This window comes from Mus musculus, chromosome 2 (assembly GCF_000001635.26).
Source record: "Mus musculus strain C57BL/6J chromosome 2, GRCm38.p6 C57BL/6J".
Taxonomy (NCBI): domain Eukaryota; kingdom Metazoa; phylum Chordata; class Mammalia; order Rodentia; family Muridae; genus Mus; species Mus musculus.
The window spans coordinates 30,301,528-30,315,085 of record NC_000068.7 but is presented as its reverse complement, the minus strand read 5'-3'; the positions used below and the strand labels follow the sequence as shown (position 1 = coordinate 30,315,085).

The 13,558-nt window shown below is 44.7% G+C and overlaps 1 protein-coding gene across 5 annotated transcripts in view; it reads right to left on the bottom strand.

The window, feature by feature from the left end:
- The window catches only part of Nup188 (nucleoporin 188), a 57,860-nt gene that overhangs the window by 29,181 nt on the left and 15,121 nt on the right, over positions 1 to 13,558 (bottom strand). For 3 of the 5 annotated variants that reach the window (NR_156132.1, XM_006497934.2, NM_198304.3), the window contains 7 exons: positions 13,041 to 13,085; positions 10,937 to 11,029; positions 10,685 to 10,804; positions 7,354 to 7,565; positions 5,753 to 5,867; positions 5,008 to 5,208; positions 2,397 to 2,486 (listed from right to left, as the gene is read on the bottom strand). Coding sequence is in view for 4 of the 5 variants with exons in the window: in NM_198304.3 (NP_938046.2) it covers positions 2,397 to 2,486; positions 5,008 to 5,208; positions 5,753 to 5,867; positions 7,354 to 7,565; positions 10,685 to 10,804; positions 10,937 to 11,029; positions 13,041 to 13,085 (876 nt within the window). In the remaining variant the exon portion in view is untranslated. Of the gene's footprint in view, positions 1 to 2,396; positions 2,487 to 5,007; positions 5,209 to 5,752; positions 5,868 to 7,353; positions 7,566 to 10,684; positions 10,805 to 10,936; positions 11,030 to 11,172; positions 11,249 to 11,334; positions 11,427 to 13,040; positions 13,135 to 13,558 lie in introns of all 5 variants that reach the window. The other 2 variants (XM_030249849.1, XM_030249850.1) reach the window with 2 other exon arrangements.

Genomic DNA, 13,558 nt, shown 5'->3' with positions numbered 1-13,558 from the left:
TGGCAATGAACCCCTTTATCTTTTGTATGTTACTCCATTACCATAAGGACTCCAAGGAACATGTTGCACAGCATGGCAAGAACTCTGGCTTACAGTCATGGCACAACCCTGCACAGTTTGCAGCCCTGGCATACTGCTGCAAGCCTATGGTTCTAGAACTACTTGAGAAGCTGAGGCATGCAAGTCTTATCTGCGGACAGATTCATAAATTCACCTTCCTTTTTTATTTTTTATTTTTTGCTGAGCCAGGGTTTCTCTGTGTAGCCCTGGCTGGCCTGGAACACATTATGTAGACCAGGCCTGCCTCTGCTTCCTTAGTGTTGGAATTAAAGACGCACACCACAATCCTGGGCCACCAAATTCAACTTCTTGATCTGTAAATGCACATCTGTAGAATGGAAATGATAAAAGCTGGTAATACTGTGTTTTGACATAACCTGTCTCACACATAAAAGACTAGTGTTGTTATGGTTAGGTTGACCAAGCTCTTAAGTCAGAAACAGTATCTTCTAATTTACTGTGTCCTCAGCACTTAGCTTAGCACACTTGACATCTGCCAGTCACTTTAAGGAATACTGAGTGAATGGGAGAGGGGGCAGGGGGGATATATCACAAGTATGCATAAGCCCATGGAGGTCAAAAGAGGGAGGGCATCCGATCCCATGGAAATAGGATACAGGCAGTTGTGAACTATGACATGGATTCTGGAAACCAAACTCAGTTTCCCTAGATGAGAAGCAAGTGCTCTTAACTCTCCAGCCCCAGCCCGAGGACATTTTCTTCCTTTATTTCTTTTCTTAAAGGCAGTGTCTCTGTATGAAGCTCTGGCTATCCTGGAACTTACTATGTAGACCAGGCTGCCTTTAACTCAGAGATCCTCCTGCCTCTACATTCTAGGATTAAAGGTGTGCATCACAACTGGCTGAACACTTTCTATCCACATGCCAGGTCTTCCTAATCAACCTAAAAGTAAAAGGTAAAAGCTGCAGTCACAAGAACTTTACCGTTAAAGGTTTCTGTTGGGGTCCAGGAGTAAGCAAGGGTAGTTGTCTACAGGAGTGGCCTGACAAACCACATAAACACCAATGTCTGACAGGAGAGTTTATTGAGCAGTACTAATCAAGCAGGGCCATGGTTCAGACAGGAGCTGAACCATGACACTGGGTTAAGAGTCTACAGGATTTCTAAGCCTGAGACCCACAATCATCTGTGCCAAGCTCTTCTCAATCGGGGTTTAGGAGCAGGGGCTTCTTAGGAACAGGCTTTTGCTGTGCACTTGCCCTGCCCCATTGGCTGGGGTATTCAACTGTTGCCTAATATTCATGTGTTGTCAAGCAGGATGGGACTTGTCTGGCCTAACAGTCATGTCTTAACTTTCCAACCAGAAAGTCCGTTCCACATGCATGTCTCTTTCTGCTAAGTAGGATGTCAGTTCCCAGGGAGGTCTTGGGAACTTAAACTTTACTCAACCCCTACTCAAAATAGAAGTCTTGTTTTAGATGCAGGTGTGTCTCTCTTATGTTGGGGTCCATCCCAGGCAGCTTATAAATGCAAACACCACAAAAGCTCATACACAGATGCAGGAAGAGCTGCTGGGTGGCTGATTTGGGTCTGGGCTTACTGTAGCTAGCTATATATATATAAAGTAGTTCTAACTGTTGTGATTGCTTTCCAAGGCAGAGAATATAACAATATGAAATCAACATGAGAAAGTTTCCTAGTAACAGCAGAAACAACGTATAAGAAAGTTCCCTTATAATATTAGTAACAGCACAAATGGCAAGCTAGCTAGTAACAGTTACCAAGGCCTTAACACTGTACCTAGGCCTTGATATTTTACATAGGCTTTCACACTTTCTATGCTCCAAATGACAGGGCAGGAAATCTGAGTCTTTCAATTGACAACTATCTTATTTTCATCAATTTATAAAATACTAATCATTACAAAAGCCAAACAGTGGTGGTGCACACCTTTAATCCAGCACTCAGGAGGTAGAGGCAAGAAGACCTTTGAGATCTAGGCTAACCTTAGTCTATAAATTGAGCTCCATGACAGCCTAGGCTACACAGAGAAACTTTGTCTTTAAAAACTATAAACACACAAATTAGAAAAGAAATAGCAGGGCTGGTTAGATGGCTCAGTGGTTAAGAGCACCGACTACTCTTCCATAGGTCCTGAGTTCAAATCCCAGCAACCAAATGGTCATAACCATCCGTAACAAAATCTGATGCCCTCTTCTGGTGTGTCTGAAGACAACTACAGTGTACTTACATATAATAAATAAATATTAAAAAAAAAAAAGAAAAGAAATAGCAAGAAACAAATCTGAGGGGCATTGTGGTGGCTGGACTATAACTGAGGGGTAACCTGACTGTAAAGACAGCCATGTACTGACCTGCTGGTTGCCCAGTGTGTGCAGCTCCAGTGAGGTGAGGGCAAAGGAGAGAAGACCATAGACACACATGCAGGCGGTGCTCGTGGTGCACTGCAATGACAAAGCAATACGCGGTTAAGTCTGAGCAACGCGACTCTCTCCAAGATTCAGCCATCATATTTAGAGTCCTTAAAAAAACAAACCAAAAGTAATCCCTCATTATTTTCCTAATTTAGTTATAAGATTAGAAGGAAGAACTAACAAACATTACAACACAGGAATAAAACCAATGGAACTAATCTCGAAATGACCAAAGTTTTTGTAGAGGAAAAGAAAACTAAAGCTGGACCATGATGGTGCACAACTTTACTCTCAGCCTGGAAGCCAGGGCTACACAGAGAAACTCTGTCTCAAGACAACAAACAAACAAACAAACACACAAAACTACCTCCAGCCAAGCGACTGGATACACACTCGACCTAATCCAAATGAGACACTCATCAACTCGTTGTACAGAGAAGTGTCTGCCTCTCAGCAGAGGATTCTGTTTTAAATCTCTCTGGAAAACTTGATGTGGGGCTGGTGAGATGGCTCAGTGGGTAAGAGCACCCGACTGCTCTTCTGAAGGTCCAGAGTTCAAATCCCAGCAACCACATGGTGGCTCACAACCATCCGTAACGAAATCTGACTCCCTCTTCTGGAGTGTCTGAAGACAGCGACAGTGTACTTACATATAATAAGTAAATAAATAAATAAATAAAATCTTAAAAAAAAAAAAAAAAAAAAAAAAACTTGATGTGGGAGTGGGTTTGAGGCCAAGGTCTCCTGAGAAAACATCTAGGCTCTTACTCTGACACTGAGCTTAATTTCTAGCCCCAAAGAGTAGTTTTCAGAGCAGCTTCAGGCTGACATCAGACAAAGTTGTCCTGCTGTCCTACAAATCCTATTTGGCTTACTCATCTCGCTTTCCCAACTCTTCCTTGGCAGCAGCTGCTCTTTTGAGTGTCACACTGGTGGAACCACACACTATGTGGCCTCTTAAATTTACTTCCTTTACTTAGTAATATGCATCAGGATTCTCCTACCATTTTTTTCAGGGGGTGAGGGGGTGGAGAGGGTTTGGAGCGGGAACTGGGAATCAATCCAGGGCTTCATGTATGCTGGGGGAATGCTGCATAACCAAATTGTATCTACAGCTCTCTTCCATGTTTTCTCAGGGATTCATAGTCCATTTCTTTTTCTTCTTCCCCTTTCTTTTCTTCTTTTTTCCAGCCAGGATTTCTCTGTACAGCCCTGGCTGTCCTGGAACTTGCTCTGTAGTCCAGGCTGACCTTGAACTCAGAGATCTGCCTGGTTCTGTCTCCTGAGTGCTAAGATTAAAGGGGTGTGCCACCACACTGACCTGTTGATTTCTAAACGGTGAGTAACATTGCACTGCCTGATGTTTACTTCGAGCTCCCACAGGACATTCCAAACTCTCCATTCGGGCACCGTGAAGGTGCTTAGGACAAGAGTGAGGCTACGAAGAGGAGCTATCTGGGAAGAGGCTCTTGTAGGAGCACAGTCTTCTGCTCAGCAGGGAAACCAACCTTTTCTTCTCCTCCTTTTTTTTTTTTTTGGGGGGGGGGGGCGGCTATGGCACAGAAGATTAATTCTCAGGCCCCATGTATGCTAGGTAAAAATCTGACCACTGAGCCTGCTCCTGGTATTTCACTTTCGTACATCAACATGAGCTAACTAAATAACCAGGCAAACTCAAGCCTCAAGCAGAGACTCAGAGGAGTGTCTCACTTATTGTTACAGGCGAACAAGTTCTCAGTCACATGTCCAAGATTCGCCCTCTAGAGCAGTGCTCTCAACCTTCCTAATGCTGCGACCCTTTAATACTCATGCTGTGGTGACCCCATCCATAAAAACTGTTTCATTGCTATTTCAAAACTGTAATTTTCCAATGTTATGAATTGTAATGTAAATATCTGTTTCCTGACAGTGACCCCTGTGAAAGGGTCGTTCAACCCCAAAGGGGTCACAACCCAAAGGATGAGAACTGCTTGCTCTAGAACAGGAGTCAGCCTTATCACCAGTTCAAACTTTACCACTTACTAAGTATTGCTGGGTTTCAGCTTTCTAAGATGTAAGATAGCTGGTCCCAGACAAGTAAGATACCATTGGGGAGTGCTAAGAATGCTGTCTGACCACCCTACAAAGCCAGTGAAGACATCATCACAAAGCTGGCACAGTGGCACATACCTGCGCTTCCAGGCCTTCAGAGGCTAGGGCAGGAGGATTAAGAGTTCAAGGCCGGCTAGGGCTACAGACTAAGATCTTATCCCAGTAAAGAAGAAAAACCACAATGAGTGGCTGGAGAGATGGCTCAGAGGTTAAGAGCACTGACTGCTCTTCCAGAGGTCCTAAGTTCAATTCCCAGGAACCACATGGTGCCTCATAACCATCTGTAATGGGCTCTGATGCCGTCTTCCGGTGTGCCTGAAGACAGCTAGAATGTGCGCATATACATAAAATAAATAAACAATTAAAAAACAAAAACCTACAATGAACCAAGTCACCACCTCAGGTCTCACTGTTCTCTAGGGCTTGCCGTCATGCCAACTACCAACAAATAAAACCTTACATCATTTCCTCCACTGGCAAGTGACCGAAGCAGTCGAGTCAAGTACTGAAACACATTCAGCTGGATGGCCGTGCCCCCTATCTTCCTGACCACACTGCTGGTCTCTTCTGGGCTCAGTGTGTGACGGAGGAGAGCCCAGGCTAAAAGCACAGGGGCGTGGTGCGGAATGTCTCCCAAGGTCAACATCGCTCGGTCCATGTCCTAATGAGGGAGAAAGCACTTATGTCTATGAAAAGGAAAGGAAAGGAAAGGACTGGCTTCAGCCAGGCACGTCAGCATCTCAACCAAGTCTATCACCTAGAGATCCTGGCTCTCCCACACCAGCAGTGCCTGCATCTTCACCTCGACCACCTTGCTAGGAACCCAACACTCTTACTGTGGTCCACATTTTTTTTTCCTGATTTTATATGATCTTAGTTTAAACTGTAAAAGACATGTTAAGACTTTAGAGCTGTTATCAGGCTGATCCTTCTTGAACGTTTCATGACCTCTCCCTCTCTGTCTTTCTAATCACTCTAACTCAGGGTTCATTCACCCCTTGTTTTCTTCCTACAGATGCCCATAACTCCAAAGGAGCTGCCCTCAGACCACCTCTGCTAGTGTGTCTACTTCCTTTTAGCTTCAATTATCAGCTCTGTACAAATAACGTTGCATTCTGCAGGCCTAAGTAAATACACAGAACTAAAACTTGTGAGCATCAGGGTTGTTGAGAGAGAGGTTAAGGGAAAGGCTCTCGCAAGCTCACCTGGCAGATGAGGCCATCCTGAGCAAACTGGTGCAGCTCTCGCCTGTCATCCAAGGCGTACTTGTGCAGGGACTCGATGTCCATCCCTTCCACCAGGATGAGGGCACTGAAGTACCTGGATTGGAGCCCACAGCACAGTCTCAGTCATGCTGTTCTGAGCTGGGCTCAAACTAACGGAAGCCATAGGGCTCTCCCCATCAAAGGTTACTCATGAGCATTTTCACTCTCATTCCCACTGGGCCTGGCTTCTTGTTGTTGGTTTGTCTCTTTGTTTTGTAAAACAGGGTTTCTCTGTATAGCCCTGGCTGTCTTGGAACTCACTCTGTAGACCAGGCTGGCCTCAAACTCACAGAGATCCTCCTGCCTCTGCCTCCCAATGCTGGGATTAAAGGCGTGCACCTCCATCACCCAGCTCCTGCTGCGCTTTTAAACATGAAGTTTTGTGATGCTGAGGACCAAACCCAGGACCCATGTGTGACAAGCATGTACTCCTTCACAGCTGGCTCTGAGACCTTGGAATGTATTTCATTTTCTTGCTTCCAGCACATCTTAATGTCACGTACTTGACACTGACTCATAGCTGTGTGCATCATTCAAGACAACTTAGAACTAACACTCAAGTTTTCCATAGCTATAACTTACACCTGACCCAGCTTTCACTCCTCAAATGTCTTTTTCTTTTTCTTTTTTTTTTTTTTTAAAGGTTTTCTGATACAGGGTTTCCCTGTGTAGCCCTGGCTGTCCTAGAACTCACTCTGTAGACCAGGCTGGCCTTGAACTCAGAAATCTGCCTCCCAAGTGCTGGGATTAAAGGTGTGCGCCACCATTGCCTGGCCTCAAATGCATTTCTTTGCTCCTAGGATAAAAGGCATCACCACGTAGCTATATCCATAGCCGTCAGTATAGAAAAAATAATTTCAAAGACTATAGACAATGACCTCAAAATGAGCAGAGACTAAACATGGTGCTCTTCAGTGCCACCATGGTCCCTGCACTGTGCCTAGTTGATGAGTCGACCAACCTCCTAGATTAAGATAAAGACTCCCCAGTTTGTTGGGAGGTTGCAACACAAGTTTAATCCCAGCACTTGGGAGGCAGAGGCAGGCAAATCTTTCAGTTCCAGGCCAGCATGGTCTACAGAGTGAGTTCCAAGACAGCCAGGGCTACACAGAGAAACCCTATCTTGAAAAACAACGAAAAGGCAGAATGTCTTTGAGGCTAAAGAGATGGCTAAGTACTAAAAGCATTCGCTATTCTTGCAGTGGATCCTATTCAGTTACCAGCACCCACACAGTGGCATACAGGGGACTCAATGCTATTTGCTGTCCTCCAATGACAGCAGGTACACAAATACCGTGCGCACGCACATGCACTCACACACACACACACACACACACACACACACACACACACACACACACACACACAAAAAGTCCCCTTAATTCCAGACTATACTTCTTACAGGTACAGGCCATGCAGACACATACACCTACTTCCCCGCCCACTAAACAATGGTACATCTCCCTTCTCCATCCAGTCACAGAACCACTGCAATACCAACTCCATAGACAGTTCATAAAGCAATATCCACTCAGACTCACCCAATGCGATCTACAAAAGGATCCATGGTTCCACCCACAAGGTGCCTGCTGGTCTGCCTACTACCAAACCCTTGCTCCTTGAACATCTTGGTTAGTACCAATAGGTCACTTGGTGCCATCTCGAAGTATGCATAATAAAGGAAAATAATTTCTAACAGCATGGACTGTTCCCGGAGGCACTGAACCAACCACCGCGACACCTGACGCTCAGTCTGCACACACAGAGAGAAAATGGGAGAGAAAAACAGTTAGATTAGAAAACAAGTAAACTTCTTTCTTTTTTTTATACATAGGGTCTCGCCGAGTAGTCCTGCAGAGCCTGGAACCAGCTATGTAGACAAGGCTGACCTCAGACTCAGGGATCCTGTATATGCCTCCCAGGTGCTAGAATAGTGAGTTCCCCCACCACCACCACCCAGTGCTGGAACTAAAAAAGTGTACCATGACGTCCATCCCCCAAAATGCTACTTTAATGGATAACATAGCCATAATAAAAGTTTAAAAATACACAAATAGCCGGGCGTGGTGGCGCATGCCTTTAATCCCAGCACTCGGGAGGCAGAGGCAGGCAGATTTCTAAGTTCGAGGCCAGCCTGGTCTACAAAGTGAGCTCCAGGACAGCCAAGGCTATACAGAGAAACCCTGTCTCGAAAAACAAAAACAAAAACCACAAATAAAGTGTAGAGTAAAAAATGCTATCTCTTGTTATTTCTATTGCCCAGTCAACTACACTTCTTTTTTTGTTTTGTTTTGTTTTTGGAGACAGGGTCTCTCTGTATAGCACTGGCTATCCTTGAACTCACTTTTAGACCAGGCTGGCCTCGAACTCAGAAATCCACCTGCCTCTGCCTCCCAAGTGCTGGGATTAAAGGCGTGCACCACCACGCCCGGCTTCACCTACACTTCGGTCTTGGATTCCGGTCTTTTTTCAGCAATGTGCCAAATGTAAAAACTTATTGTGATTCAGCCTACATTCTTTCTCTAAACAGAACAGCGTGTACAGTAATGTCTTAGCCACTTCCCTTTATTTAACGCTATCTAGGGATGCCCCCCTTCCAACCGTGTATTTCCACTCCTTTTCAGAGAAGCATTAAGCAGATTTGCTAGTATTTCGCTAGTTACGTCTTTTTAATGTTGCATAGAATTTCCCTGCATATAAATTTGTAATTTTGGAGTCCACTTGGAAGAACATGGGGGGGGGGGGCCTTAGGAGAGTCTCATGTTGTCCTTGAACTCACTACCCCATCCTACCCCATCCTTTTGCTGTTCTCCCAAGTGCTAAGTGTGCACCACTTCCAGCTTATTATCAATCTTTGCTAACATAATCATATTACAACACCTACAGGACAATCTGGGGAAAAAAATCAGCAAACAAAAGCCCTGGACAACCTCAAGCAGCCACCGCACCCCATGACTGTCAAGCGCGCGCTATTTAAGTAAACATGAACACGGCAGTTACCAAACCAATCCCACGGCAGGAAGTAATCAGAGACCATGGCACACTAGTCAGAGACCTTAGCTCTCCATGCTATAAGACTGGAACAGCATGTAGCAGCTGAACTTTAGGTTTCATTAAGCTTCCTTTTCGGGATCCTGTTTTCATTACCATTTTATGTTTTACTGTAAATTTTCTAAGGAGACAGTAAAATTCTATGCATTGCACTGTAAATGGGTCTGTTTCTTACATTTTTATTTATGCATATGTATCTTTATATATATTCCACATATGTGTACGTGCCCTTGGAGGTCAGAAGAAAACGTTGTGATTCCTTGGACCTGGAATTACAGGTGGCTGTGAGCCACCCACCTTGGTGCTCGGAACAGAACCCAGGCCCTCTAGAAGACACAAGAAGTACTTCTTCCTGCAGAACACTCTCTTCAACTTTTCATCATCCTGGGGACAGTGTTGGGAAACATAGGGGTGGGCCCTCAGGTCTCTGCTAGCCAAGTGTTCTACCACTGAAACAGGATCTTGTTAAGCTCTTCAGGTTGGCCTTAAACTCAATCTCTAGCCCAGACTGGCCCTTGAACTAACAATGATCCTTCTGCCTCCTAAATTGCTGTGGTGACCCTTTGTACATCGTGGGAAGGCTGTCTTTGTATTATCCAATTGTTAATTTTGTAACAGCAGAGAGAAGAAGACTGGCTGGAGCTTGGTACTGTTACTCTTATGGTCTTATGGTAACCTTTCTCAGTATTTTATAAATGTACACCTTCCTAACTCACGGAGTGGCTTACTAAGGAGCTAATGGTCAAGAGTTGTGCGGATATGGTAGGAGGGACGTCTGGTCTGAGAGAGGCTCTCTGGGAGATCCAGGAGCTGCACATGGACAGAGGGTGTGGGTAATGGGCCAGTGACTGGACCTGGACAAGGATAGTCAGGTTAAGTTAGATGAGATAATTGGGTAATGGTCTAAGCTAAGGCCTAGGGTATAATAAAATTAATATGTCTCTGTAATTATTCAGAGACTGGCAGGTCCAAGAAACTCCAGCTATACTAAATAACTTGGGCTTCAGACCTGTAACATTAAGCCAGGCTTGGGTACTTTCCTTATCGCATATATTTTAAATTGGTAGCACTTGTTTATGTTGAAGTTTCTGTTTGTTTTGCTGCTCAACCACATTAGGAAAGTTTGCTACCATTGAATAGCACCCTCATGCAGACAATGTTTTAATGTTAATAAGAAAGTATCCTGGTGTGGTGGTGTTGCCTATAAATCTCAGCTCTCAGGAGGTGGGAACAGAAAGATTAGGCACTTGAGACTAGCCTTGGCTATGTAGGGAGTTTGCGGCTACCCTGTATCAAGTTCTGTCTGCAAACAAAAGCAAGAAGTGATACTATGATCTATCCAGCAGTTAGTTTAGCATTTAGAATAAAAGGAGCAGTCCAGTATCACACATGGTAGGAAAAGATCAGAGAAATGAAATGGATGTACATGGCCAAGGCAGGAGGATGCCGTGAGGCAGGCAGGCAGCCTGCGTGGGACAGAGTGAGACCCTATGCTCCCTCAGGCTACCGCAGGACTTCCCCCCAAAAAAAGAAAAGATGAATTGTGGGTTTAGAATTCCATCAACTGCTAAGAGAATATTTTAGGAAATGAAATAAAAACCAAAGAGGGTTGGGTGGGTTTTAACACTATAATCCTAACACAAATGAATAAAGAAAAAAAAGATAATATGAACCAAGGAAAGGCTCAGAATTAGGGACCATTAATCAAAGTTTTGTTCTGACCCATTCCTACACATATGCTCAGGTATGTAACTCCACCAGGGCTCCCTGAACAAGGCATGTTACTCTGTGGAGCAAGAGCTAAGCACACGCACTACATACCATGAGGTTGCCATGCGTCTCCCAGGTTGGTGCTTCTGTTCTATACAGCTCCTCAAACTGCTGCCGGTACTTTAAAACTAGTTCCTTCTCCAGTTTGTCAACACAGTCAGCATATTCCGCCTTAAATATCAGAACATAGTAACTTATAAAAAGAATGTGTAGAATAAAATGTAAACATTCAGGTGAACATGAGTGACATGAAATTTCAATCTGAAGGACATGGGATGGAGAACAAAGAAAACCAAGGCTTACCCTGTATGGATGGCGTTCATCTTGGAAATATGTCAGAAGGTGTAAGACACAACGAAGAATGCAGGTTCTTTCTTCATAATAATAATCTGCAATCTAGAGGGAAAACACACAATTTCAAAATCACTCACTCAGTCTTAAAAAAAGAAAAGTCACCTTTACAACTGCCTATAATCAGATCCTTCAAAACTGTGATTGGCAGGCAGCAAAGATGGCCCAGTGGGTAAAGGTCAACACACCTGGCACCCTGGTTCAAGCTCTAGGACCCACATGGTGGAAGGAGAGAGCCAACTTCCACAAGCTGTTCTCTGACCTCTGGAGGTATACACAAGAAACAAGTAGTTTAAAATTCACTTCATTTTATTTTTGTTTGTGTATACCACATGTGTACAGGTGCCTACCAAGGCCAGAAGAAGAAGGGCAAGGAGGGATCTGGAGCCAGAGGTAAGGCATTCCTGAGCTGCCACGGGTGCCAGGAACCCAACGAAGGCCCCTGGAAGAGAAGCAAGTACTCTGAACCATTGAGCCACTCCCAGGCCCAAAATAACATTTTTAGACATGAACAGAAAAATCTAGCGAATATCAGCAACCACAGAAATGCAAACACATTGAATCAAGAACCTCCACAATCATATGCCAAGGAAGATTAAAGGAATTATTACTTAATAATCCAAGCAAATTTCCAAAAACCAATTTTTTCTCTAGTGGATTGATATGATGTTGCTTGTACTCAAATGCTAAATTCTGGCCCCCAAGAACTGGTTGCCCCCATCAGAGAGATTATCACGAACACCAAGTGATGCTATGTAACCTTGCTCCCCAAGTTAATTGATCAAAAATAGAGCAAAGCCTGAAATTGGGCAAAAGGCAGAAGTTTCATTTACTTGGCTGGGGTAGCTGGTAGAGGCAGGAGAAAAGAAGGAAGGATACAGAGACTGGAGGAGGCCACCATGAGAGAAGATGGACCCTGAGCACACAGCCATAAAAACCAGCAAGGAACAAGGGACATTATGGCTGGGAAATGAGTTAGAACAGCTCCAAACCTGCCCAATCTAGACTTATAGCTAAATAAAATACCTGGACTATGTGTCTTTTATGTGGGCAAGCAAAAATTTCTAATTCCTTCTACAATTTTCTAGAAGGAGTTCTCAAAGGGTCCAAATAATACAGAAGATAAAAACTGGCGGGTCAAATACATAAAACAAACGTACAGCTCCCAGGACTACATACATGTTCAACCATGTTGCAAGCAACGTACTTAATCTGCCCTGAGTGTCAACAGGAAATATTCCAGAATATTTCAAATATTCAAATCCCTAGGACAGCCCTGAAGTGAGAAGGCTGCAGGAGAGACAATGCATATAGGGATATAAACCAATGCTGCTAAATTTAACCTAAAAAGACTGAGAAGGGGGCTCAGTGGGTGATAGGCTCAGCATCCTTGAAGCACTGAGATTTCTCTCCACTGAAAATGTCAAGTTAACCGAGCCTAGGAGAGCAGTCTTTCCTAAAGCAGCAGAAGGCACTCTGGGAGAAATTCCTCAGCTGGATCATGGGCTTAAGAAGCCTCAGCTAGCCAGGTGTGGTGGCGCACGCCTTTAATCCCAAACATGAGAGGCAGAGGCAGGTGGATTTCTAAGTTTGAGGCCAGCCTGGTCTACAGAGTGAGTTCCAGGACAGCCAGGGCTACACAGAGAAACCCTGTCTCGGAAAAAAAATAAAAGCCTCAGCTAAGACCTAAAAGCTGAAGCAAGGTGAGGATGTGTCTCACATGCCTTTATTACCCAGTACTGAGGAGCAGAGGGAGGTGGATCTATATAGTGAGGCAGTCTAAAAAGTGAGTTCCAGCAAGCTGGAGAGATGGCTCAGAGGTTAAAAGCACTGACTGCTCTTCCAGAGGTCCTGAGTTCAATTCCCGGCAACCACATGGTGGCTCATAGTGAGTTCCAGGCTGTCCAAGGATACACAGTAAGACCCTGGCTCAAAAGGAGAGGAGGGGAGGGGAGGGGAGGGGGGGGGCGGGATGGGACCGGACAGGATGAGACAGGAAGCCAAGAAGCTGCCTCACAAGTGTCCACCAAAGAATGAGTCAGCAATCAGTACTTACCTTCAGGGTTAAGGCCTGGCTCTGCCTCTCATCTTGCAGGACTGTCTGAAGGAAAACAGGGCAGTCAAGAAGCTGTCTTACAAGGAGAATTCAACTGGCAAAGAAAAAGATGCACCACACCCTTCGTGACTGCCCTTCTAGTTTGTTTCTGTAAACATTTCTACCTTATGTTTAAGCCAAGTCTAACCAAACTGTTGCTCAAATCCTTCCCTCTGCTCTGCTCTGCTCTCTCTCTATACAAAAGACTGAAGCCCAGCAGGCTGGATGTTCTCTCAGATCTCTCACTTGCATGTGATTCTTTGATATTTCAACCCCTGCACGGATGAAGACAGGTGTCTTCTTAAACATACATAGGGTGGAGGAGCTAGAGAAAGTACCCAAGGAGCTGAAGGGGTCTGCAACCCTATAGGTCTGCAACAATATTAACTGACCAGTACCCCAGAGCTCGTGTCTCTAGCTGCATATGTAGTAGAAGATGGCCTAGTTGGCCATCACTGGGAAGAGAGGCCACTTGGTAT